Source organism: Anas acuta, chromosome 2, assembly GCF_963932015.1.
Source record: "Anas acuta chromosome 2, bAnaAcu1.1, whole genome shotgun sequence".
Taxonomy (NCBI): Eukaryota; Metazoa; Chordata; class Aves; order Anseriformes; family Anatidae; genus Anas; species Anas acuta.
The window spans coordinates 32,141,447-32,165,320 of record NC_088980.1 but is presented as its reverse complement, the minus strand read 5'-3'; the positions used below and the strand labels follow the sequence as shown (position 1 = coordinate 32,165,320).

At 35.9% G+C, this 23,874-nt stretch overlaps 1 protein-coding gene across 18 annotated transcripts in view; it reads right to left on the bottom strand.

Annotated features, from left to right (window-relative positions):
- Positions 1 to 23,874, bottom strand: part of HDAC9 (histone deacetylase 9) — a 476,309-nt gene that overhangs the window by 85,396 nt on the left and 367,039 nt on the right. For 17 of the 18 annotated variants that reach the window (XM_068674122.1, XM_068674124.1, XM_068674117.1 and 14 more), the window contains 4 exons: positions 19,866 to 19,921; positions 19,526 to 19,613; positions 14,983 to 15,102; positions 14,563 to 14,660 (listed from right to left, as the gene is read on the bottom strand). In XM_068674122.1, coding sequence (XP_068530223.1) covers positions 14,563 to 14,660; positions 14,983 to 15,102; positions 19,526 to 19,613; positions 19,866 to 19,921 — 362 coding nt within the window. Of the gene's footprint in view, positions 1 to 13,934; positions 13,954 to 14,562; positions 14,661 to 14,982; positions 15,103 to 19,525; positions 19,614 to 19,865; positions 19,922 to 23,874 lie in introns of those variants that run through there. The other variant, XM_068674134.1, reaches the window with a different exon arrangement.

Here is a 23,874-nt window from a genome sequence, read left to right as displayed (position 1 = left end):
CAATCCTGCAAACATTAATGCACATGTGTAACTTTACTGAGGTTAGTAGCCTGACTGACTTAGGAACATAGAATTAATATGTAAACATATTCAGCCACACATCTAAGCATTTGCAGGGTCTGCCCCAGGTTTCTCAACAGCAGTCTTTCCAGGGACTTCAGTGGCCTCAGATACTGACTGCTGAAACCTGATAGACGTCCCTCCCACTATAGAGTGTCTAGATCTGAAAACATTCATGCACATGAGTTCGTTCAGCTTCTTTTTTTTCCAGCAGCACCACCAGCTGGAGCAGCTAAAGAGATTAGGGCCAAACCCTGAAAGTAATTATCCTGAAGAGAATAACTCACAACTAACATTGCTAAAATACCTCAACTGTTGCTTGCTGTTACAGTATTTCACAGGAGCCCTTCTGTTTTTGCAGAGCACATTACAAGTTACCCTCAAGATATCAGGCTGGCTGCAAGGAGTCAGTTCTGTAGGGTGTCAAGTCTGCAAACACACCATAGGGGTTTCCTCACTTATTCCCACTTCAAAGAAGCATTAAGAACAATTTCTCTTTATTACAGATTTTAACTAGATTTCTTTCCCCTGTGATGATTAATTAGGCGTTTGTTACAATTTGCCTTCTTTCCACCTCGAAGAATAAATGTCCCCTTCTGCTAATCAGACACAAACAAAATGTTTTGAAAAGTAATCACTTGCTAAAAAAAAAAAAAAATAAAAAAAAATGGAAATTGGGCTTCTGTGTTGTGAGGAATGTACACACATAGCACAGTGAAATTTAACACGGGTAAATGATCTGACTACCTCAAAGTGAAGCTTTTGCCTTCCTACAGTGGCCTTTCACCCTGCCCTTTCCTCCAATCTGAGGAGAGCTGATGTTGATGGAACATATAATGGCTCCTTTCCTGTGTAGTAAAGTCAGCAATAAAGCTCAGTAATTAAGGTGACCGGGGAGGCCCAGCCCAGCAGGCTAGTGGTGTGGCGAACACTTTCAGAACTTCAAACAATATCAAAGTCACTGAAAAACGGGCCTAGTTCAGGACTGGTTTGAATTAAGCCTCACTTCCACACGCACTTTTCAAATCCAAGCTCAAACAAGAAAGCCAAGGCCTTCTGGATTTCATTAGAGCCAATTATCTTATCTGTTTCATCTCAGGCCTGACCCTAAGGCTGGCAAACAGCTATTCAGTGCGTTTGTGTGGTTGTTTGAGAAAGCCTCCAGCCAGCCAATGGCCTGAGGAACTGCTAATTAAAACACAGTTGCCCCCTGCCTCCAGTGATTAAATATTTTCAAGCTTTTGTAAATAATTTTTCCATTCTTTGCCCCAAGCCTCAGAGGTCCAATAGATGCAGTAATTTACTTAGTTTGTCAAAGAATGCTGCTGGAAATAAAACTATAATAGAAACTTAGGAAACTCTTATATCTTGCTTAACTTCTGCAAGTGACATTCTACAAGCTTGCAAAACATGTATACTGTTCCTTATGTAATTAAGCCTTAATAACCTTATTGTGTTTGAAGTGATGTAGTGTACAGCAGGCCCTACATTTTGTTGATAAGCATCATGTTTCCTCAGATGTCAGCAAGATATGCATGCTCATGGGCTTAATGAGATCATGGACACTGCAGAAGTGATACTGAGCAGTATGTGTGTTCCTGAGATGGATGAACAGGAGCAGATCATACTTCCAGAGCCTGTTTCGAGAAGGACTGAGTCCTACCAGTAGCATATCCATATGTTTCAGTGGAACAAGAACAGTTCCAGAATACAGGTCTATATTACAGTTTCACAAATAAAATCAGGACATTCACATAGAAAACAAAGAAAGGCATGTCTTCCATCTGGGATAGAGGTCTCGATCCCTCCATCTCCCCCTTTCTAGACCTGCAAAGACAAGTCTTCTTTACATCAGATCTGGGGACCTTGAGGGAGGCCTAGTTCCAGCCTCAGTCCCACTAACTCCACTACCTTGTATGATCTCATGTGTCACATGCAGCCACTGCCACCAGTACTGGGGGTGTATACTTCTCATGCAACATGATAGGGAGAGAAACACCCTATCTCCTCCACTCTAGTGGCTATATTCTAGTAGCTAGAGTGGGCATTACACATCCCAAATTAACACATCCCAAATTAACCTTTTAACTGTTTAAATCTTACTACTATCCTTAATAATAATAAATATATTTGTATTAGTACAAAGAAAGAGCAGAAAGATGACTCCTGTCTATACATTTTGGGGAACTATAGGGAAAAGCTAGAAAAAGTAGACAAATTTGCTTAGAGGCCATCTTAGTAGTAGAAGAATGTAGTTACTGTCTAGTTTTGTGGGAGGCAATATAGCAAAATAGAACACTAATAAAAGATTTCAATGAGGCTTCATAAGTGTTTATGAGAATACCCTACAAGCATTATCAGCAAAAATGCAGAAAACTTGTATATTGTATAACAATCTCAAATATGAACCTCATGGCATTCTGAGAAGGACATTAAATAAGAAAAAAAAAAATGGTATCAGCTTAAAAATCATTAGCTGCTGAGAATGGTAGCATATTTTTTTATTTCACACATGCTACAGAAAGAATTTGCAAAATTTAGACATTGCTGGGTTGCAACTTCCAACAGAGAAGGTCAAAGTTAACAAGAATTTATCCAGGTGACAGTCAGAAAGATGGTTTTACCTGTAGAGAGTGGCAGTATTGCTACTCCTGGCTTGGGAGTAAAACTTTGGCAAGTTTGAGCCTGAACTAAAGGCAGACTTCCTCAATTAATTTATCATGGTTACTTTAAATTTTCAAGATGCATATAAGAGACATACTCAATACAGGGTCAAAGACCTGAAGCAATTGGCTGATAAAGAATAACTGAGATTGCATATTGGATGTACTGTACTCTAGACAGATGCAAAGAAGTAGGAGAAGCCACCAAGACTAAAAGCATAATAGCAGGGAACACATGAAGAAAGCTGAAGGAGAGAAATGTTGACTCCTCAGAAGCACATGTTGAAAAAGTGGCTTAAAATGTTGGGTAAAGGTCAGGGTCTACCAAGCATGGGAGCCAGACAAGGGTGAATTTTCAAGACAAAGATCATCAAGGTTAATAAAAGTGGATGACACTCAGGCTAGGGAAGATAAGGACTTTTTGAGCTTCAGGCTAGGAGGAGTTAATGCTAAGAATGGTTTCAGAGGAAAGGAGGGCTGAGATTCTGCTCTGAAGAAGGTCTAGAACTGAACTGTGTGACAGGCTGCAATCTATACACTCAGCAATCTTGAGGACAGAGGAGAAAGAAGAGAGGGTGATAGAGAGCTAAACAGTGGTTTTTCTTTTCAGTGAAATATGATTGTATCACTTGTGACAATAGCCTGTTATGAGGGGAATGAGAGGTTAAATAGATGAATAGGGGAAGATAAAAGTTTTTGTCTGAGTCAGATCAGAAGATTAAAAAGAATGAGGCCCCTGGTGCCAAGTAAAATTTAGAGGAGAAGAAAAGATGAGTAGCAACTTTTTGATCAGAGGCAGAGGACAGAGCTATGGGAGGGGAAGGGAAGTTGTGGCTGCTGTGAAGAACTTGATGAGTGGTTGAATGAGTGACTCCAAGAAAGAAATGTGAAAGAAAAAGGGTGGGAGGAATTTTTAAAGAATGTAATATTAATATATGTCTAATCACTAAAACACTATTGCTTGAATAGTCTGGTAAGATAAATGTTTACTGAATCAGTCCTTACGTTAGGGAAGCAAAACAGAGGAGAACTTATTTCCAGTGCATGGAAGTCATTAAACTTGCCTTGCAGAAGCATAAAAGGCAATATTTAAAAAAAATCTTTTTTTTTTTTTTTCTTTTTTTTTTTTTCAGTGATTTTTTCACAGGGGCCAATGACTGAACTTGACACAGAGCAAGTCAGAATTAACTAGAACACTCATCCACTGCATGTCTTTACTTTTGGACAACTTCTTAGCAGTGGTCCACCTGATGGTACAGTGTGTGCAAACTAAATCACTCCCTTCTTGATCAGAAAGAAATCACAGAACTTTGAGGTGTTACAAAGTTGACATTTCTTTTTTTTTTTTTTTTTTTGACTTTGCTTGTTACAGTTTCTTACACAAATTGCATTGAAGAATACAGGAAACCTGTTTAAACAATTTTTCTTTGTAGAACAAAGTGAGGTAAATGAATAGATAGCAAATTGTCATTTTCAGATCCAAGGGAAGCCTGTTCCATAGAGAGTTCATCATTGATGGAGTGAAGTAGATGTTAATAAAGCAGGAGGATTGAGAAGTCCCTGTCACATGAGAACTGAAGCACTTGCAGAGATTTAACAATAGTTTCTTAATCTGTAAACTTCTTGATTGGTAATGGGGAGGCAATTAGTCTCCACTCTCTTGTCAGCCTAATAACTCATGATTGGAAGTGTACCTTTTTTCATGAAATGTACCCTTTTACTACAACAGAATATTTTTGTAGGTGTAAATCCCTAATATTTTTCAGAGGGAGACCTTTTTTAGAGTAAGGATAAAAATAAATTCCAAATAGCCTGACAGCAAGGGCATTAACTTCAGATGCAATTGTGTCAGGTTCAAGTCCCTGATTTGTAAGAATGAGGAAATAATTTTTTTTTTCTATCATTCAGAGATGAGATTTTTTACCAAAGTTTTTTTTTTGTTTGTTTGTTTTTGTTTTATTTTCTTCCTAGAGTGATGTCCTCACCATGAGGCTAGAGATTAACATTGTCACGAAAGGGTTTGAAACACACTTAGTTGTTTTCTTGGAAGCTTTCAAATAGTTTTGGTTTTGTTCCAGTGTAGAAGAAAATCACATGTCAAAACCACGGACAGTTGCTACTTACTGGAACTGCTGTCTTTAGTCAGCTCTACTTAGTAATGCACACCCAGCACAAGAGGGAAAAAAGCAGCAAAGACTAGTGAATTTATTGATGGGGAGAAAAGAAACAAACAAGCTCTATCTTTCCTTCAGCACTCCACCTTATATAATCTGACATGCATGTACACTGTAACACGACATAGGAGAAATGCTAAGCAGCTTACTAACAGTCCAGGCATAGCTATTTTCAGTCCGCTTATAATGTGCTGTAAATTGCTTGGTTTCATTCTTCATCAATTTTTGGTATACTTGCAATTTTGGTAACTTCATTTTGACACCTGATATCAATATATGACTAGAAAGATTGTGGTAGGCAAACGTGAATCAGGTAATGAAATGCTTTAAAAGCTTGGTTTGTTTCAAGCCACTACAATTAATGACAGTGCTTGTATATAATTGGAAAGATTTGGTTGTTTAATTACGTTAAATATAGTCAAAGGATCTAGGACCATATCTTGCTACATTTACTCTATGAACAGCCTTTGCTCTTTTAGTGGTAATTCTTGCAAGAAGTTACTATTGAGTGTAAGTAACAACATTACATTTAGCTGTGAATTATTCTGGTGTGCAGAACTGACAGGTGCAGTTGATGATTGATACAATTTTAAATCCTGACCCTAGTAGAAGTAAAATCGAGTATACATGTATATGATCACAAAACATAGACTTCCCTTTTCATGAAAAAATACACAAATATGCCAAACTTGGTAAATTACTCTATGACTGAGCTTTTTTCTTATATTGCCTATAAGAAACAGTTCATATCTAGGAGCCTGAAGTTTGATAGATTCCCTCACACTGAGCAACAATCCATTCTTCAAGAAGCTGCATTGATTTAATGGGATTACTGGTGGCCCAAGCAGTACTGCTAACACCACATAATCATGAGTCATAGACCTCCCTGAACTTTTTCATTAGATATCTTTTTTTTTTGAGACATACATGTTTTCTTAGTTTCAAACATCTCTTTTGCAAGACTAAGAGCTGACTTTAAAAAGTAATAAAATACTCAGAGTTGGGGCTCCAACAACATCCAGTAACACGAAACCTCATAAGATCTTGCAGCACTGAGCAGAGTGCTACTCAGCATAATTCAGGATTTCAAAATCTGGGTCTTGCCAGATTTTTCTATTTTTCTTTGGAATTACTGAAGCTTTATTTACTAGAATATGTTTTCTATGAAAAAGAGTTGTTCCTTTTATTCAATTACTTTCCAGCAAAGTGCAACACAGGTACAAAACTTATTAGAATTAAAAAAATAATAATAATAAAAAATACCTCCAAGGAGTTACTGATGCAAAAACATGAGCACATCTATAAGCACAGGCGTGCCCCAAAGGTATCCACACAAACTTATACAGAGACACAGGTGCGTGAGCACACACATAACCTCACAATAACTCTTTGCAGTCCGGCTTATGTTTGAAAGGAGGAAAATAAAAACTTCAGTTTCTTTTTGTTCTTGAAGTATTAAAAGAAGAATAGTGGAGGTCTCATTAGCTAAGCTGGCTAAAGAAAGCATGAATAAGAACTGTGTAGCTGAAAGGCCTCTGTTTCTGCTGTTCTTGAAACAACACTCCTGTCTGATTCTGGATAATGGGCTTTTAATAAAAATATCCACCAAAGGAAAACAATTAAACAATACATAAAGCACCAGGGTGCAATCTAGTGGTTCTGTTACAGTCTGGAGTTGTTCCAGCAGAGAACATGTGGATATTTTTTACAGGCTACAGTGTAGTTCTTGAAAGTTATTATAAAGCAACAAAATTTAAATTGGGGCTGGACATCTACACAATTGCTCAGTGTTGCTGTAGGACTTTTAATATAGAACTGAAATTTATCTCCATTTAAATACCACAGATATTTTGACTGTTAACACAAAAATATCTTCTGTAATTGCACTGCTTTTTAATTTCTTCCAGGATGTTTCTGGTGGTATTTCTCACTTTTCCATCAAAGTATTTGACAATGTGGCAATTCTTTATCCATACACTTCTATTCTTTCATCTTTCTGGCTTGATACAAAATTGGAAAATATGTCTATTGGAGAAGAGCTCAGGTACTTTTCAGTACTTTTAAACTACAGGCCATGTACAGCTTGGGGTTTTAATCAACTAGTTTTTAACCTGAACCATATAAACCTGACACATGCCATATTTTATTATCCTTTCTCCTCCACCCCCTACTCTGCCATGTCAATAAAAGAAACTGTGCATCTGTAGAAAAGTAAGCCGACACTAATTAATTTCTGTAATGAAAGGTTTCATTTCTGTAGTTCCAGTGAATGAAAGGAGCGTCATATGTAGTTTTAAACATCCTGGTACAGTAAAGGTGAAAATTTGGGGTGGTTTGGTGAGAAGAAGTTAGATTTTCCAAATAAAAGTAAATGAGTAGGAAGAAGAGGTTTCAGGATATAAACAGTGTTGCCAGGTTTAGTTTTATGGTGAACTCTGAAGTATAACAAAATGTTGAAAAGCTGCTTATGCCAGTGTTTCAAATGCTTTTAGCTCTGCTTCTCAGTTTCCCAAGGACTCTCTCCTTATCCCCACAGTACTCATCTGAATGATGAGAATATTTACCAAGAAACAAGGCAAGAGCATGACAACTTACTATTATTACAAAAAAAAAATAAAAAAAAATATATATATCACACAAAGCCACGGATTCTCAGGACTATTAAACATTTACATATGAATGTTACACTTTAGGCAGGTTTAAAAAAATAATATTCCAAGCAAACTTCTACCTTCTTCAAACATCTTCAAAAGGAACTGCTCAGGCACTTTTAAGTCATCTCATTTTTTTAGCTGTTTGGTGTACCTTCCTTTGAATACTGCTGAGACATTTTCTATGGCAGAAGGGAAAAGAAAGATCTCTTGTTGAAATGCTCATCTTATAACAATGCTCAGAAGCAGTGGACAAAATCAGAAATGATCAACTTATTGCAACTCTGACTTACAACTCTGCAGAATACTATGGATGACTGCAAACTATATACATATGTACAGAAACCATCACATATATTTCCTAGAGCTTCCATAACTGTGTTCTGTTTAATTATATTTTTCTGCATTATGCTCATGACCATGCAGAAGGATTGTGGGTAATTAGCACTCTTCAAAATGTCCATCTGCATTTGGGTAAATCATTACTGGACTCTTGTACATATGACTCTGAGATTCTGCCTTCCTCTTTATGAAGTGCTGAATGAATGCATTGCTGTCAGCAAATAGACAAGAAATAACAATCACTGGGGCAATCTGCAGTGATTGCAAATTAATTACCAGTTATTATAAAGTTAAATATTGGGAAATATATATATATTTTTTTCCATTAGTAAAGATAAACATGGCATTTTGCTAGTCTCAAGCCATTAACAATGGAGTTCAACATAACAATGGATAACAAAATAGATTAAGGTTCTGAAGATCTTAGTTCTTTCTGTCTGCTTTTATTGACTCATGAAGCAAAACAGCTAATTTGGCTTTTTCATTTCTCCTCCCATATTTTTGCCCTTTTATCTCATTGCACTGCAAGTTCTTGAATGAGAACCTGACCTTGATACAGTTTTTAGACCTAGCCTACTATAATATAAACTCAGCAGCAGCCTCTGGACATTGTAGTCATAAAAACAGTAGCATTAAGCTATGAATATCTATAATTATTGTTTAGTAGAACTTTCTTCTCAAAAATATTTTTTTGTGGAAATTATTTTTTGTGGAAAAAAGCATTGTTCTGTGACTCAGTGTAAATAAAGCTAGGTACAGCTAAGAAAACTTGTTTTTTGTCTCCTACATTCTTTTGTTCTGTTTATCAGAAACCAGGGTTTCTGTTCAGTCGGAGAGATATACTAAGATATACTATGTTGCAGAAGAGTGATGTCAAATAAAGCCATAATAATATTCAAAATACTATAAATCGATGGTTCGCCCTCATGTGGTGTATTAAGCTCATTTCTAGAAGAGTTTCAGAGATGAGCAATTAAAATAATAAGGCAATTAGATGATTTTCTAAATAAAGAGAGATTGAAAAGACCAGAAATACTGACTTTTAAGAGAAGAAAAATAACAAGGAAAAATAACAGGGAGTGCAAATACGTTTAAAATAAATATGCACAAGCAAGAGTGTGCACTTCATCTACAAATGTAGCATACAAACATACCGACTTCTAATGATATAGGAATATTAGACATCTGAGCTAAAAAAATGAACTTTTGTTTTTCAGGCACACATACATAAAACCAGGACACTCAATAACAACAGATTAAATGAATACAGAATCTTAACAGATACACAAAATTGATTAAGGTTGTTGTTTCCAATGCTTTAGCAAACAAAAAATTATGAAAGTAAACCTAAGGTAAAATTAAAACAATGTATACAACTGGATACTATCTATGTATAAGTACATGAAACAGCATAGGTAAAGCATATTAACATTTCCTTTAAGTTTTCTTTTTAGGATATATGTATGAATTTGTAACTTAAAAAATCAAAACAAAACAAGCAAATAAACAAAGATGGTACCTATGCCAAAACAGAGCTAACAAGGAAAATGTATTTGAAAAAATGCAAAATTGTATTTAATTTTTTTTATTCATTTGAAATGTCAAAATGGAATGTCATCGGATCAGGAAATATTAAACTAAGACCAAAAAAAAGAGTCAGAATACATCAATGCAATCTCTCAAAAAAACTTAATTATGCACTGTAAGATGATAAAACTACAATGAATATTTCTAAATGTTTTTGATAAGAGATTGGACTACAGTGAGTTTTAAACATATTTATTTTCTTCCAATACAAACACTGTAAAAGATTGAAGATTATCTGTATATCTTTGTTTTCTTTCATTTTTACGCTTTTACATTTTTACATACCTGTTTTCAATTATGACTTTAATTTTGAATTCTCTCTTTTTTTTTTTTTAAGTGATTATTTTGAGGTAATTATAAATTGTGTGCTGTATTTAAAATTAAATAATAGATGTAGAAGTTCATCCCTAACTCTGCCTTAATGTCACCCATGTCTTTTGAATTTGCTCACCTTATTAAATTAAAATCATACACATGGCTGCTAAAAATCAAACTCAAAGATAATATTATCATGAGCTATTTCTAATGATTCCAAGAAACACACATACACACATTTCATTTTATGTATGCTTTTATGGCCAGGTTCACTGACATGCTGTGGGTGTTTTATGCTACTCTGGAGTAGAGAGCAATGCAGCCAGAGCATACTGGCTGGTTAAGCTAAATTTACAGCTCCTTTGTTGAATAAAAGCAGTGCAAAGCAGTTGGAAGGCACACCCCAGTTTCCTTCTGTCTCTTGCTTCTCCCTCACTCTTCTTAACCCTCACATTTGCTTCCATTTCCTCCTGCATCTGCTATATTTTGCTCTACAAAAACACATTTCTCCTGTCCTCCGTAAACTAAGTACATATATGTACATGTGCACATGTACAACACAGACCTGATGCCTCTTTTACTGAGCACATCTGGTATAATGCGTAGCTTATGAAAGTAATTATTTGAACATTAGTAGTTGACCATCACTCTTGTTTTTTCTATAGCTGTTGGCAGAAGAGAGTGGATTACATTCTCATAAACTTGAGTGTAGAATCATCTTCTTAGAAAATAGCCACCATCTTCTATTGTTTTCAAAGAGATTAAAGCAAATTTTAAATCGGTGGAAGTAAATGATGAAATATAGCTCTCTAGAGACGAAGGCCTTAAGAATAATAGAAAAGAGCTGTGTTGTTTCTTTTTTTTGATATCATAGGGGAAAAGAAGTTGTGGCTGCCCTTCAGGAAAAGGGCATTCTTTCAAGGAATTTTGTAGATAAAACAGTTTCTTAACTATGACAAAAAAAACAAGCAAAGTTTTTCTGGCAAAATTAAGCGGTATCTTGATTTGGTTTTTGCACCTCTTTTTCATTCTGCAGAAACTTCTAACTCCTACATTTTCTACTACCTCCTTGTAGTTAACATGATCAAACATATTTTCCTACTAGAAATAGAAAATAAATGGCAGGAAAAAGATTTTTTTTTATACACAAGAGCAGTCTTCATCTTCAAACTGGTTCCAGCCATTTAAATTTGATTTGGCACTACAAAGTGTTAGTTTAAAAAATACAGTAAAGACTCTTCATGTAACAGAAAGCAAAATGGCAGACACAAACAAGCACCATAATTTCTTTAGCTTCCCACTAGCATCCCACTGGAGCAAATCACTCAGCATGATGTTGAAGTGATTACTCTGTGTTATGCATCTGACTCATCTTCAACCATTCTACATTTTTACATGGGAAAGTTGCTTTTTCCAGAAAAGATAGAAGTATTTTCCAGGACAATTTGGAGGAACAGAGTGAGGTGAAATCCTATTCAGTCACAATTGGATTTGCTTAAAATAGATCTATGCAGCTGAAAATCACAAATATTTGGTTAGCTGCATCTATATATAGATGTGTGTGTATGTATATGTAAATGCTTGTATATTCTGCCCTTGGAACTGTATAAATGATATCAACTACATCATCATATATAATACCTGATTATATGCAAAGCTTTAGGAGCAAACAAAAGGACTCTATTTCTGTGGACGTTATCATTCAGAAGGATCTCTGCTGTGAAATTGGACAGTCAATCAAGCAGTAATGAGTTACCTAGTGTCAGGGTTGCTGACACTTCAAATATGTGCTTAGTGCAATTCTAGGAAGAAACTAGGGCTCTGCCAGTGAGAAAATAAAGGTTATGCGTACCCCCTTGGAGACTGTTAGATGATTTTAATGCAAATTTTTTAGCTCCTAAGGACTCAAAGAATGAGGCTGTCGAAGCTGCCAAAAGCGGGAAGCCTCAGCTGTTCTCCAACTCAGTTCCATCTGTCTGCAAACTTACTGACACCTTGGTTATGTTGGAGAGGAATTTCACCAACACGCTCTCTTGCGAGGGACTGAATCCAACATGTCCTCTCTCTCTGCTTGGGAGTAGATATGGAGTAAATCTCACCATTTTGTCCCTTCATTTTTCTCTTCTCAAAACCAAGGATATCCAACATTTTCCCTGTCACTTGTTTAGGAACACTTTCATAAATCTGTCTCTAAAATCAGTTTATTTGAGAAAATATCAAGCTCATTTTCCTATCTTCAAATCTCACTGTATATTTTCATAGAAACTGACCTGTTGCAGGGCACAGCTCCTAAGCAACAGCCGACTTGATGACTTTTTTACCAAGTTTTCTATTAATTTTCTCCAAGTTTCTACCTTCCTTTCTACCTATGGCAAAAAGACTGAACTGTGGATCTCTCAATCCTGGCCACTGTCTCACAATTCTGTCCTGGCCAAACTGAGAACACAGGTTACATCATCTATGACATTTTGGATCACAGCAGGGATAAATTCTGGTTTGAGGATTAAGCGCTTCATCATTAGGAGTGGTAAACATATCTACCATTCAGACCACATCCACAAAAAATGGTTTATCCTACACAATTTATAGGTGTTTGTGTCCACCCCTCAGAGTTCCATGCACTTTGCTTCACTGAGCCCACTCAAAACTTCCCTAACAGGCATACTAAATGCACAACAGTAAGCATTACATTTGGCACAAAGACTGTGCCTGGGCAAAAATGAACTTAGGATGCAGGGAAATATTTTCTGGTTTTCCAGCTCTTTTGGAGAAAAGGAAAACAACAGTATATATTGTAATGAGTCAGCAGCATTCTATTTCTAAAAACCAACCAACCAACCAAAAAATAGCAGTTGACTATTTAAGATAATGATCCTTGCCCACATTAATTGCTACATGAACTGGATGCATTTAAAATTATTTAAATTTAAAATTATTTAAAATTATTTAAAATTATTTAAAATTATTAACATTAACATTACTAAAATGCATTAAGTTTTGAACTATCAGCAATTCTTTTAAGAGAGAGCCTAATCATTACCTTGAATTTATCTGCTTTAAAGAAAAAGCATAATTAAACACTTATTTTAGTGGTATGTGTGCAAATGATTAGTCATTGTGTAGTAGCTTACATGAACTTTATTTTCCTGAATAATGCACATGCAAAACAGTAGACTGAAATTCCCTTTAACTCTGAGGCAAAGTAACATGTACAACAGTGGTATTAGTTGCTCCAAAATGTTTATGAATGTGCTTAAACTGTAATGGCAAAGAACATATTTGAAAAGGTATTCTTAAGCCCAGGTACTTGCTGTCAGGATAGAAGGGGTGCCAATTATGGTTGTAGTAGTATAAGTAGACTTATATGAGTCTTCAGCTCAATGAGTTGAGAGTACCATTCTCCACAGTACTAAGATGGACACATTACCTATCTCATTATTGGGACAGGTCAGATACAAACCAGCAATTTTGGAGTGATCATACCAAACATTAATATCAGATACCAATACCAGTGATTTGAACCATCCAGTCCATAAAATCTCAAGAAAGAATACAACAGATCTTGGAAAGAGCCTGAGGGAATACTGAAATATAGAAAATTTAAAGCATGCCACTGACTATTTGTTTAGACTCTTTTTACTTACAGACAAATGTTGTAAATAAAATTCAAACCTTTTTCACAATAACAGTGTAACAGTGTGAATGTGTTGGGCCACTCTGTGTGCAGGTCCAGGGTTTGGACTTTAAATTCAGGTGTGTTATTTATCAGATCCTTGGCATGTTATTTAATTGCCTAAACAGGAGTGCTTGAGAAAAAAAGGCAAAAGTGAGTTTATACTTTTTGTGATGTATTTTGAATAGAATATGGGTCAAAAGCTATATAAGGTAAATGCACTACTTCTTGGAGGTGATCAAATAGATGTGTTGTCTCATTGCCTTTTCTTCATACCAGCTTTCACTAAATGAAAGTTTACTTTTCAGACGTATTATTTGCCCATTCTTGAGAGGCCAGTGTTCACTAAATCCTTCCACTGGACTGCTCAACAATGAGGTGAAGCAATGCATGCAAGATGGGACTACTGGAAGACTAAAAGTATGTTTCAAACTGGCTCTATCTCCTCTGGTTCCATGACAATAAGACTAAAGATTATGATGCATCACCTATGAAAGAATAAAACTTAATTAAAAGGAGCTATTGAAAATGAAGAGAAATACAGCATGCAGCATTTCCAGTCATTCTTACTGAGAACTTTCAAAATTGTTTACTTTTTAGTAACTAGCATTTTACTGAAATTCACAGAAAATTACAATTGGTCAAATCTCTGGGAACCACCATGGTAAAAATTTCAAGCTAATGAGGAATGCTGAGATTAGACCATACTTAATATTACTTTGTACGTGCTATACTTACATGTAACTGCAATCCATGTGAACAGTATTTCTCTTGTGCCAGATATCAATGATTGCGTTTGAATTTTGTACGTAGAGGAGTTAGCAAGCTGAAAGTCATTTTACTGCCATGATACGATAATGATAAAATGAGCAACTGATTAAATCGTTAGATATTTTTTTTTCTATTTTGAGTGGGTGACCACAAAAATTGAATAACCCATTTATTAAGCTTACTAAGCTTTCAAATACCAGGATACCAGTATTAAATTAGTTTCACCATGGGTCATTTCTCCTGTCTTTCAAAATTACATTAGTTTTTATTTATGTGTTTGTGTTCTACCACTGGTTTTCACAACTTTAAAAGAAAAAGGTACCAACCTGAATGCTGTGAGATATTCAACATCACCCATAGGAGGATCCAAGCCACCTGTCCAAGCAATATTTATATTATAACCTTCACCTGGGCCACTTCCAACCTGAAAAACAGGAAGAAAATTGAAGAAGAAATAAAAAGGAGGAAAAAAGAGAAGGAAAAGAGAGGGGGAAAGAGGGAAAACATCTGAAGTGTTCTTTAGAAACAAACATCAAACAATGTGTCAGATCAGCACAGCCTTGTTTGACAAGGACTGCTCTGGGTTATGCACTTGTTTTCCACTGGTCCCCTGCTCCCAGTGGACAATTTGGTAATCTGGTGTAATTTAAAGAACCAGAGAAGGACAAGAAAATTAGGGGTAATCATGCAACGCAATTACCTGAAAGATACAAATAAAAATGGGGCTCTAAAGAAATAAACCTAACCTCATTTGGGGCTCCACTGCCGGGGAAGAAGTTGCCTTCATCATAGCGATGGAGGGAAACATACAGGATGCTGGGGTCAGCATAAAAAGCCTGCTGTGTACCGTTGCCATGGTGAACATCCTAAAGGAGAAAGAAAACAGATGACAAATGTAATAATGTCCAACTCAGTCTAGAGAGCTCAGTTCTGCTCTCTTTTACCCCCTTTCTCTCTCTTTCTCTCCCTCTCCATTGCCCTCCTTTTGTCTTTCCCTTTCCCCCTCCCTTCACCACCCCATACTTCCTGAACTTTCAGGCAAATTACTCTTTAATGCACTCATTTTTTAAACTGGCTTCTAAAAATCAGGAAACCATAGCGAGCGTGCCCTGGAGACTCCAGATGAGCAGTCATTGAGAAATCCCAGTCCTTTTGTACAATTAGATATTTATACACCAGCTCTTTGTACTCCTTGCCTCAGTGATGGAATCTAGCATCCTGTTTTATGGAGGAATTTTATGACTTATTAACTGCCAACAGTTCATAACCCCTCAGGCTTAATTAACTAGCCTCATTGGCCTCTGAAGAAAGACTAATGTTTAAACTACAAACTAGTATTTTGCAGAAGGATCTATGGTTTACAGAGCTTTTTCACAATTCTTGACAGAACACTAAACATAAGTGTATTCATTGATTTGCCAAGTTCCACTATTGAGGTCAAAGGCTCTGCGACCAGCTGAGTAAATTGGCTTTCTTGAAACATTCAGTTCAGTTAGCAGTCCCTCAGCAGTTAGATCCACATCAAAAGAGATGCCAGATGCGGAAAGGACTTCATACTTCATTTTTGCAAAATCATGACGGCAACAGTTGAAGACAGAGGAATATGATCTCATTAGCTATTAAATCATCTGGCAGATAGGATGGTGCCTTCCACAATCAAGGAGTGACCTTGGCCAGTCTCCATATTTCAAACATTATATAACACCATTGAAAAGAAATTCTGTCATTAAATAAAATATTGGAAAAGAAATGCTGGCAGTATATCTGTATAATAAAGGCTGATAATATGGGCTTTTCATATTTTTTAATTTTGTTTTCACAGTTCTACTATTGTAATATGTAGTTAGGCACACATGAAATTTTACAAGTGAAAATGGAAAATCCACTTGCCTTTTTGTAGAGGAAAATTGAGCCTTTATTGTAAGTTTTTTCACTGGGATTTGTAAGAAGTTGAAAAGTTAGAGATATCGTTGATTCTCCTCATTTAGCTGATCCCTTTAAAATTTCTGACTTAAAGACAGAATTCAAAAGGACAAAGTACACTAAATGGTGACATTATCAACTAGACTATTTATTTTACAAACACTATGAGGTTTGAACTGAATTTAGTATCAGAGATAACGATGATCACATTTTCTTCAAAATACCTATACTGCAGGAAGATTCAAGTTAGGTCTATGCTGCCAACAGCACAGCAAGCACTGCCCATTTCATGCGGTCTTTGCCAGCTGATGTAGCCCGTGATTCTCTCTGACATTCTTCAGGACTCTCTACATTGACTAAGTCTCATTTTTACTGCATTGTGCTTGACTTGGACCCCTCTGGGACATATATAGGGTAATATTATAACAGTTAATTTTTTTATTTTTTTTTTTCCCTCAGTTGAAAGTCCTTGAAGCAACACAAGGATTAAGTCACAGCCAAACTGCGTAATGGCAAGGTTAAATGTAACACGTTGGGGGTGCAAGGTAGCACACACTGGTGTGAGGGTGTTGGAGGTTTGAAGGCAGCCAGTATAGTATTATTAGGTTTTGACTGGCAAGTGAAGTCAAAGCTGGCATGCAGCCTAATCCCAGAACAACATCCAGTTTTCTTCTGGGACAGAATTAATTGGTTTACTTCAAAACAGACTCAGATCTTGCTAGTATATTTGCAGGTATGAATAACTTTGGGACCAGGAATGCAACAAGAATCTGAGGAACAATGTTGGCCATATAGATACATCTGTAAGCACCATGCTTAAAAAATGTAAGAGTACTTCACTTTGTGATTTTAAATAGTCTATTTTCCTAGCATATTTGGGGTTACAGATATATTCTTGCTATAACAGTTTTCAAATGACAAGAAAACAAATTAGTTTAGTGGAGGACTTGTTGGTGTTAGGTCAGAGGTTGGACTAGGTGATCTTGGAGGTCTCCTCCTCTGTGATTCCATGAAATGACAAGAGAACTCTGTCTTTTTTTCTTTTTCCTCTTTTTTTTTTTTTTTCATTATTTGCATCTCAAAGCTAGTTTTCTTGTCTATACTTTAATTCCACCAAAGGTTACTCTGTTTTGAAGAGCATTAACTTCTCTGTTTAGACAAAGGAATGTGCTGTTTAAGACTGTGGATGTTACCATATGGGAAATATGTTTAGATTCTGCACTTAATATATCAAATGTATTCAGGATACATAAATCCATAAAACAGAGATTTATTCAAAGGTAGAATGAGGAAAGAGAAGCTGACAGAGAGATCTTTTATTTTTGTGTATAAAAAAAAAAAAAAGGAAAGATTAAAAATTTAAATGTTAAGAATTTATATGAACTTATAGCAGCTACAAAGACTACACTCTATTTGTAATTAGAATACAGTTTAATGTGTGGGATTGAACATCACATTTAACATTAACATACATGTAGTAGTAACATGTACAGCTGCCAAACAGCATGGGGTCCTGCTGTGCTAGTAACTATCAAAATATGATCTCAGATATTAATTCCAAATCTAACATCTGTAATTCCATTATTTCTTTCAGATGCTCAAAAATCTATCAGCGGACATAGAGACATAGATACTAATTTATTCATTCATTTAGTCTGCCTATATATAAGAAATTTTCCATATGACTTTTTGTGCATTATTGCACTGACCATGGAGCAGGCTAGGGACTGCAATTGCTCCAGGAATGAAGTAATCTTTATCAGCCATATACTTCTGTCTTTTCACAAGCGGAGTTATTTCAACCAATGGAACAGAATCAGAAAGAGGCTGAGCTGATCTACTTTCCTGGGTAAGCATAGGCAGCCTCACAGGTTATTATTTGCACAGGTAATGCACATTTAACCTTGCCTTGCAAAATCAGTGTTGAATTCCTGAGTACTTATTGGTTGTGTAAGTGAAATGGAAGTGATTTCTGTTCTTGACTAGGTGAATGTAACACTTGTAGTAAAAAAGACAGAAACATTCACCAAAAATAATCAAATATTTTTTTCTTATTCAAAAACAAGAATAAACATAGAGTTCACTTTTGACTAGCATTTATAGCAGTAAAACTCAATGAAGTGCAAAATTCAAGTCAGCAAATGGCTACAAAAACAGTGGAAGTGATTTTTTTTTTCACAAGTACTGGTTTGTTGCAGTTTTTAATTATGACCCTATGTGATAGTAGAACACTCTGAGAAATGTTTGTAAAAAAACAACCTAAGAATATCTGTCCTGCCCATATACTTATTCTACCACTCATTTTTCCCCTGCCATTCCTTCTCCCACACTCGCCCTTTCTCTGCTTCTCTTCAACAACCAGTACGCATGTTTAACTGAACAAAAGTGCTAGATGGTAAGGCCATGACTTCACAATGAGATTTAATTATGAGTGCAGATATGAACAAGATTTAGACTATTAAGCTCTGCACTTCAAAAACCCTTTAACATATTTTGTCTTTAAATCTTTTATCACCTGCAAAAATTAATTAAGTGCAGATGTAACAGGTTAGGTTTTGATGCCAGGGTTCATTTCCTGTCTATGCTTTGTCAGACACCCTATTACACCTCCTCATGAACTGTAAGAAAACAAAAATGGTGCTCATAAATCAGCATTCAACTTTCCTTGGGTTGTACATTGAGCTGATCCTTTAAGTGCAAAGCAGAGCTCCAATTCATTATTCATGAAAATAATACAGACAACATGCCAAATGTCATCTGCATTTAAATAATCCATTTGTTAAAACTATTAAGCATTGTGTAAGAATGCCTTCTATTGCACAAGACTAATCCAATGAAGTGGATTTTTAATCATGTAGCTTTCCTTCAGGGAACCATCAAAAGCTGGTATACATGAATTGAAAACTTCTTAGAGGGAATGACCTGTTGATTTGTTTAATAATATTGAAGGTACACAACAAGTCGAATCATTGCTAGCTGGGGGAACTGGCCAATTTGGTTACCAAAGCAACAACATTCTTTAAAGCACATCTGACTATTTAAAGTTTGTATTCTGTAGGGAAAAGTAAACTTGGGTTCTGTAGGGTTATTTTAACGGTGGAAGTATCAATTCATTTAAGGACCATAAAAGTTGCCCTGATCTATGCCTTCTTCTCATTAAATTGCAGTTAACACCATTAAAGTGAAACATAGATGTTTATGGCTTCAGTACTGCCATCCTGGCTTTAATGAGTTCCCAAAATCAGAGGAAATGCACACCTTTATTACTTGTAGGTATTAAAAGCAGGAAGGTCTGACATATAAATACAAATTCATTATCTTTTATCTAGATGCACTAAAAGTGCGATGCTTGCCAAGAATACATACCAGATCTACAATCAATATCTTCCCTATATTCAGCTTGTCTCTCAAGTATTTGGCAGTAATTGCAATTGAATTAAAAAAGCAGAATCCCCTGTGGAATAGGGAAGAACAGAAATAAGAAAGCAAATCAGTCAGGAAAACAGCTATAAATAATGTTCAGAGCATTTAAAAGAAAAAAAAAAAAAGCTATATGATCTCTGAGGCCATAAATCTGCTTCTGGGAGTACCTAGAAAGCCTTTTCAGTCATCTGCTAACAATTACAGTTCTTCAGAGACATGCACAACACAGGTGATTGCCAGTAACCTTAGTGCTCCAAGATGGGCAATATTCCCTGGTACTTACATGGCTGTTGATTCTTCAGCATGATGGCCTGGGGGCCTTACAACAGCAAAACCATTCTGTAAGAACAAGATAGGTTTTCAATTATCAGCTTAAAAAAATATTTGACTCAGTGCAAAACAGAGCAGCAGGCAGACTGGACTGAAATGTATTTGAGGCTCTTAAGCACTTTTTCTGTCCAATCACCCTTTCATAGTATTGTCAGAAATAATATTTTTGAGAATAGTGGCACATAATCTCATAAATATGCACATGTGCGTACATACACATGCACACACACAACACAACCTAAACAGGAGGAAAAGAAAGCTGTTGTTGTCAATTCTGAAGTCAAGAATTCAAATTTAAACATGAGCAGAGAGGACCAACCCATTCTTGATCTAAATTCATGTAACCTTACATTGTTTGAGATTGAGAAAATTTGAACTAAAAGCAGCTTGAGGTATAAATTTTAAATGATTACTGTGTTGACCCTACTTCCTATATGGACTAAATGATAAATTCAGACACACACACACATACAAATCCTAACAGTAGAAAAAGGATGGCAATGAATATCCCATATTTCTGCAGACTATGAATTAAACTTGGGAACTTGCCAGTCTCACAAGCTTAGCACATTCCCTAAAGTCAATTTCTAATACAAGTTCTGAAATTGTATAGAAATGTTTATAAAAGACAGTAGTAGGATTAGTGATGATCAATATTTTTTTTGCTACTGGAGATAAAAGAAAAATGAACTCTTCCCACTTCATGGTGCAGTAAGGTAAGGGGCAAATGTAGAAATACTGGTAAAGTAGCTCTGTTCGGAAAGTTAGATTATATATTCAGGAAGCAGTGCATCATAAGGTGTGTATTATCAAATTTCTCTTTAAAAAGCCAGATTCAGAAGTAACAACATTACTTCATCAAATTTGCTCTTTATTTCAACTAGTCAAGACTGTTAATCTCTTCTATTAAGCTAAGGTGAAATATAAATTGGTTATAAAATAAGGTGAAATATAAATTGTTTATAGATCAAACACAGCATCAATAAAAAAAGGCATTGTGGCTTGCACTAGTCTTCAGAATCAAACCAGCTTTACACTCAGCTAAAATGCTGATCCTCCTGAGTTGCTTTTTACATAAAATATGACTTAGAGAAGAATTCTGTAAAGATGTCTCTTCTAGCATTTATGAAAAATAAAGTATGTGTATGCTGAGGAATGTACAGATGAATAAGTGAAAGAACACTCAGAGAAGAGGGCATTAGTGGAAAGAGCTCTGTGCTACCCGTACTTTGTTCTCTCAATATTTGTAAGAATTTGGAAAAAAATACATGTAACGAGTACAGCTGCCCCTCAGCTCACAGATCATTATTGTCTAACTTTATCAGCAACCCCAAAAGATCTATATAATTAAGATTGTTGTATCTGGGAGAATTTTATGGGGGAAAATACAAACACAAAAAAAAATTGACACTGCTCTTTTTGACATAACATTTACTCTTTAAACTTCTCTCTTCTATTTCCTTATTTTGACAACACTGTTTGGAAGTATTGTTTAGTTATAGCTGGCTTATTTTCTTCTACCAGAGCTTAAGTAAGCTATTCTGGTTCTCCATGGGCATCTAGAACATTTACTTTAGTGTTATGAACAATTATTATGGTGTTTTTGTTTTGTTTTGTTTTTAATGTTGCAGTAAGTTCAGTATTCACATTTAGATACAATGCATACACTACATTGATAAGGCATATAAGGTTCTACCAAACACTGAAAACTAGTTACCATACAGTTTTAACAGCAACTTTCATGCAATTGATAAAACACTTTGTTTCTTCTACTTTTAAGATTTGTACAAACACACCATGTATTCACACAAGAGAACATGAATTCACTTAGTTAGGCAATATTTAAATACCAGACAGTGAGCTCAGAACAGTAGACAGAAAGGCAAAAATCTGCTTTAAAGATAGAAAGAGTAACACAGAGGAATATGTTGAAAATGAAGCCAACACACATAAATTCAAAGCATTTTTGTACAGAGTCTTATTTATACTAGGATACAGACACCTTATATGTAGACAGAACATTAAACTGACTGACAGACATGAACATTAGAAAAAGGATTCATGTCTGTGTCATTATGTGCTTACCTCTAGTAAAATTTGAGGGTAAAGAGTAAAGCCTGAATAGTCATATTCTAAAATCTGTACATATTTGAACAACGAACAAAGGGAAACCTGCTGAAACTCAGTTTATAAATTGCAATAAATAAAATAAATAATAAATAAAATCACAAAGATATTGCAATATATTGCAGAATTAGATCTTAAATAAAAACTAAGAAAAAATATTAGACTTTTTCCAGTCTCCTTATTCCAGAGTCTCTTGGCTTCCAAAGAAGAAAGGTGTACATCCCCATACTGTGGCCTCATTTTATTTGGTGATACAGTTGATTATTTCTGTAGCATGCTGGGTCAGAACATTGAGCCGCATCATGCTTGGGCACCTACTATACCTCTTCCTGGACCTTGACAAAACAAGCACTCAAAACAACATAATAACACAGTTGGTTGCTCCACAGTTTGGACTGACTATCTACAGCAGAGCTCCTCTGGTGTTTCTGTGACAAAAGGAGATAAAACCAAAGCTAGGAACTTTTTCCCTAGAGCAACACGTGGTGACTATGGCAAGGTGTCAATCACTCTTCCCCTGTTTGGACAATGGGAGCTTACTCTGCCCAGATTCCAAGTAGACCAAAAGCCACCCAGCCAATCGGGCACTCCGGGCATGTTGAGAGACAGGCTGGAACTACTGTAGACCATACGACCTTCACAGGTCCTTTCTAACTTCAACCACTCTGTGATTCTACTTAGAAGTTCACAACTACATACCTTTGAAAAGAAAACTGTCAGGAAAATATCTTGCACTAGCTGATTGTAGCTACACGTTACCAAGGACAGCTTTCTCAGGAACCTCTGTTTATTTCATATGGAGACCAGGTACCTAATTCAGAACCGCACTAGAAGCTCTACATTATCCAAAATCAGGTGTTAAAGTCTCTTATTTTCTACATGTCTACATGTAAATCCCTTAACAAATACAACCCATAGGTCTTAAAATTAGCAGTGCTTTTACGTGGCATTCATAGCCACTTGTTTTTCATGGAAGGGTTTATTTTTGCTTCACTGTGCACAAGCATTAGAGTCAGGAGTGAATGAAACTAATACTTCATTTCTTTGTTGAAACTGCTTTAGTTATTATACAGAAATGTATCCATTCCTTCTGTCAGAATTTATATTCCTTATGTTTATATATGTATATATATATATATGTATATATATATAAAATGGTGTCATTATAAAGTTATATAGAATGGCATTTCTTTAAATTTAAAAGGTACTCCATAGAGTATACCTGACAGGATGCAAACCCTGAAGTGGCCTTAGTGCCATCTTTAACCTTCCTACTACCTCTGACTCAGTTAACTCCTACAATAACAAACATCAGGGCTGCTTTCAACCCCAGCTGCCTACAAAAATCCCTTGAAATGGTACCCTGAAGAAGATAACCATATTCTTACCATGTCACTTCTGCTGTAACATGATCCCAAGCTATGCCATCCAGCAGGGAGGGTAAGAATAAGAATGGTGTAAGAGCGAGGCAATCCTCAGGTACCTGTTTGGGACAATTTTACAAGCTATTCATACTGCCAGAGCAGGAGCCAGTATCTGGCCCTGGGGGTCTACGAATGCAGTGAACAAGAACCCATGATTTAACACAGCAGTGTTAGCAGCATGTAGATTTGCCAAGAAAACAGTAATGGACATGAGGGAATACCATTTTGTCTTGCAGAGGAAGCTAGCAGAGGCCAAGAACACAAAAATGGGCGTTAAATGTTTAACTCTGATGGAAACAAAGAGTTCCCTGTTTGCTTTCCTGCAGGTCTAAAAGGATTGCACTGGAGAATATATATGAAAAGTTGGTGCTTGCAGGCTGACATATATACAACTGTGACAGCCTCTTTAGC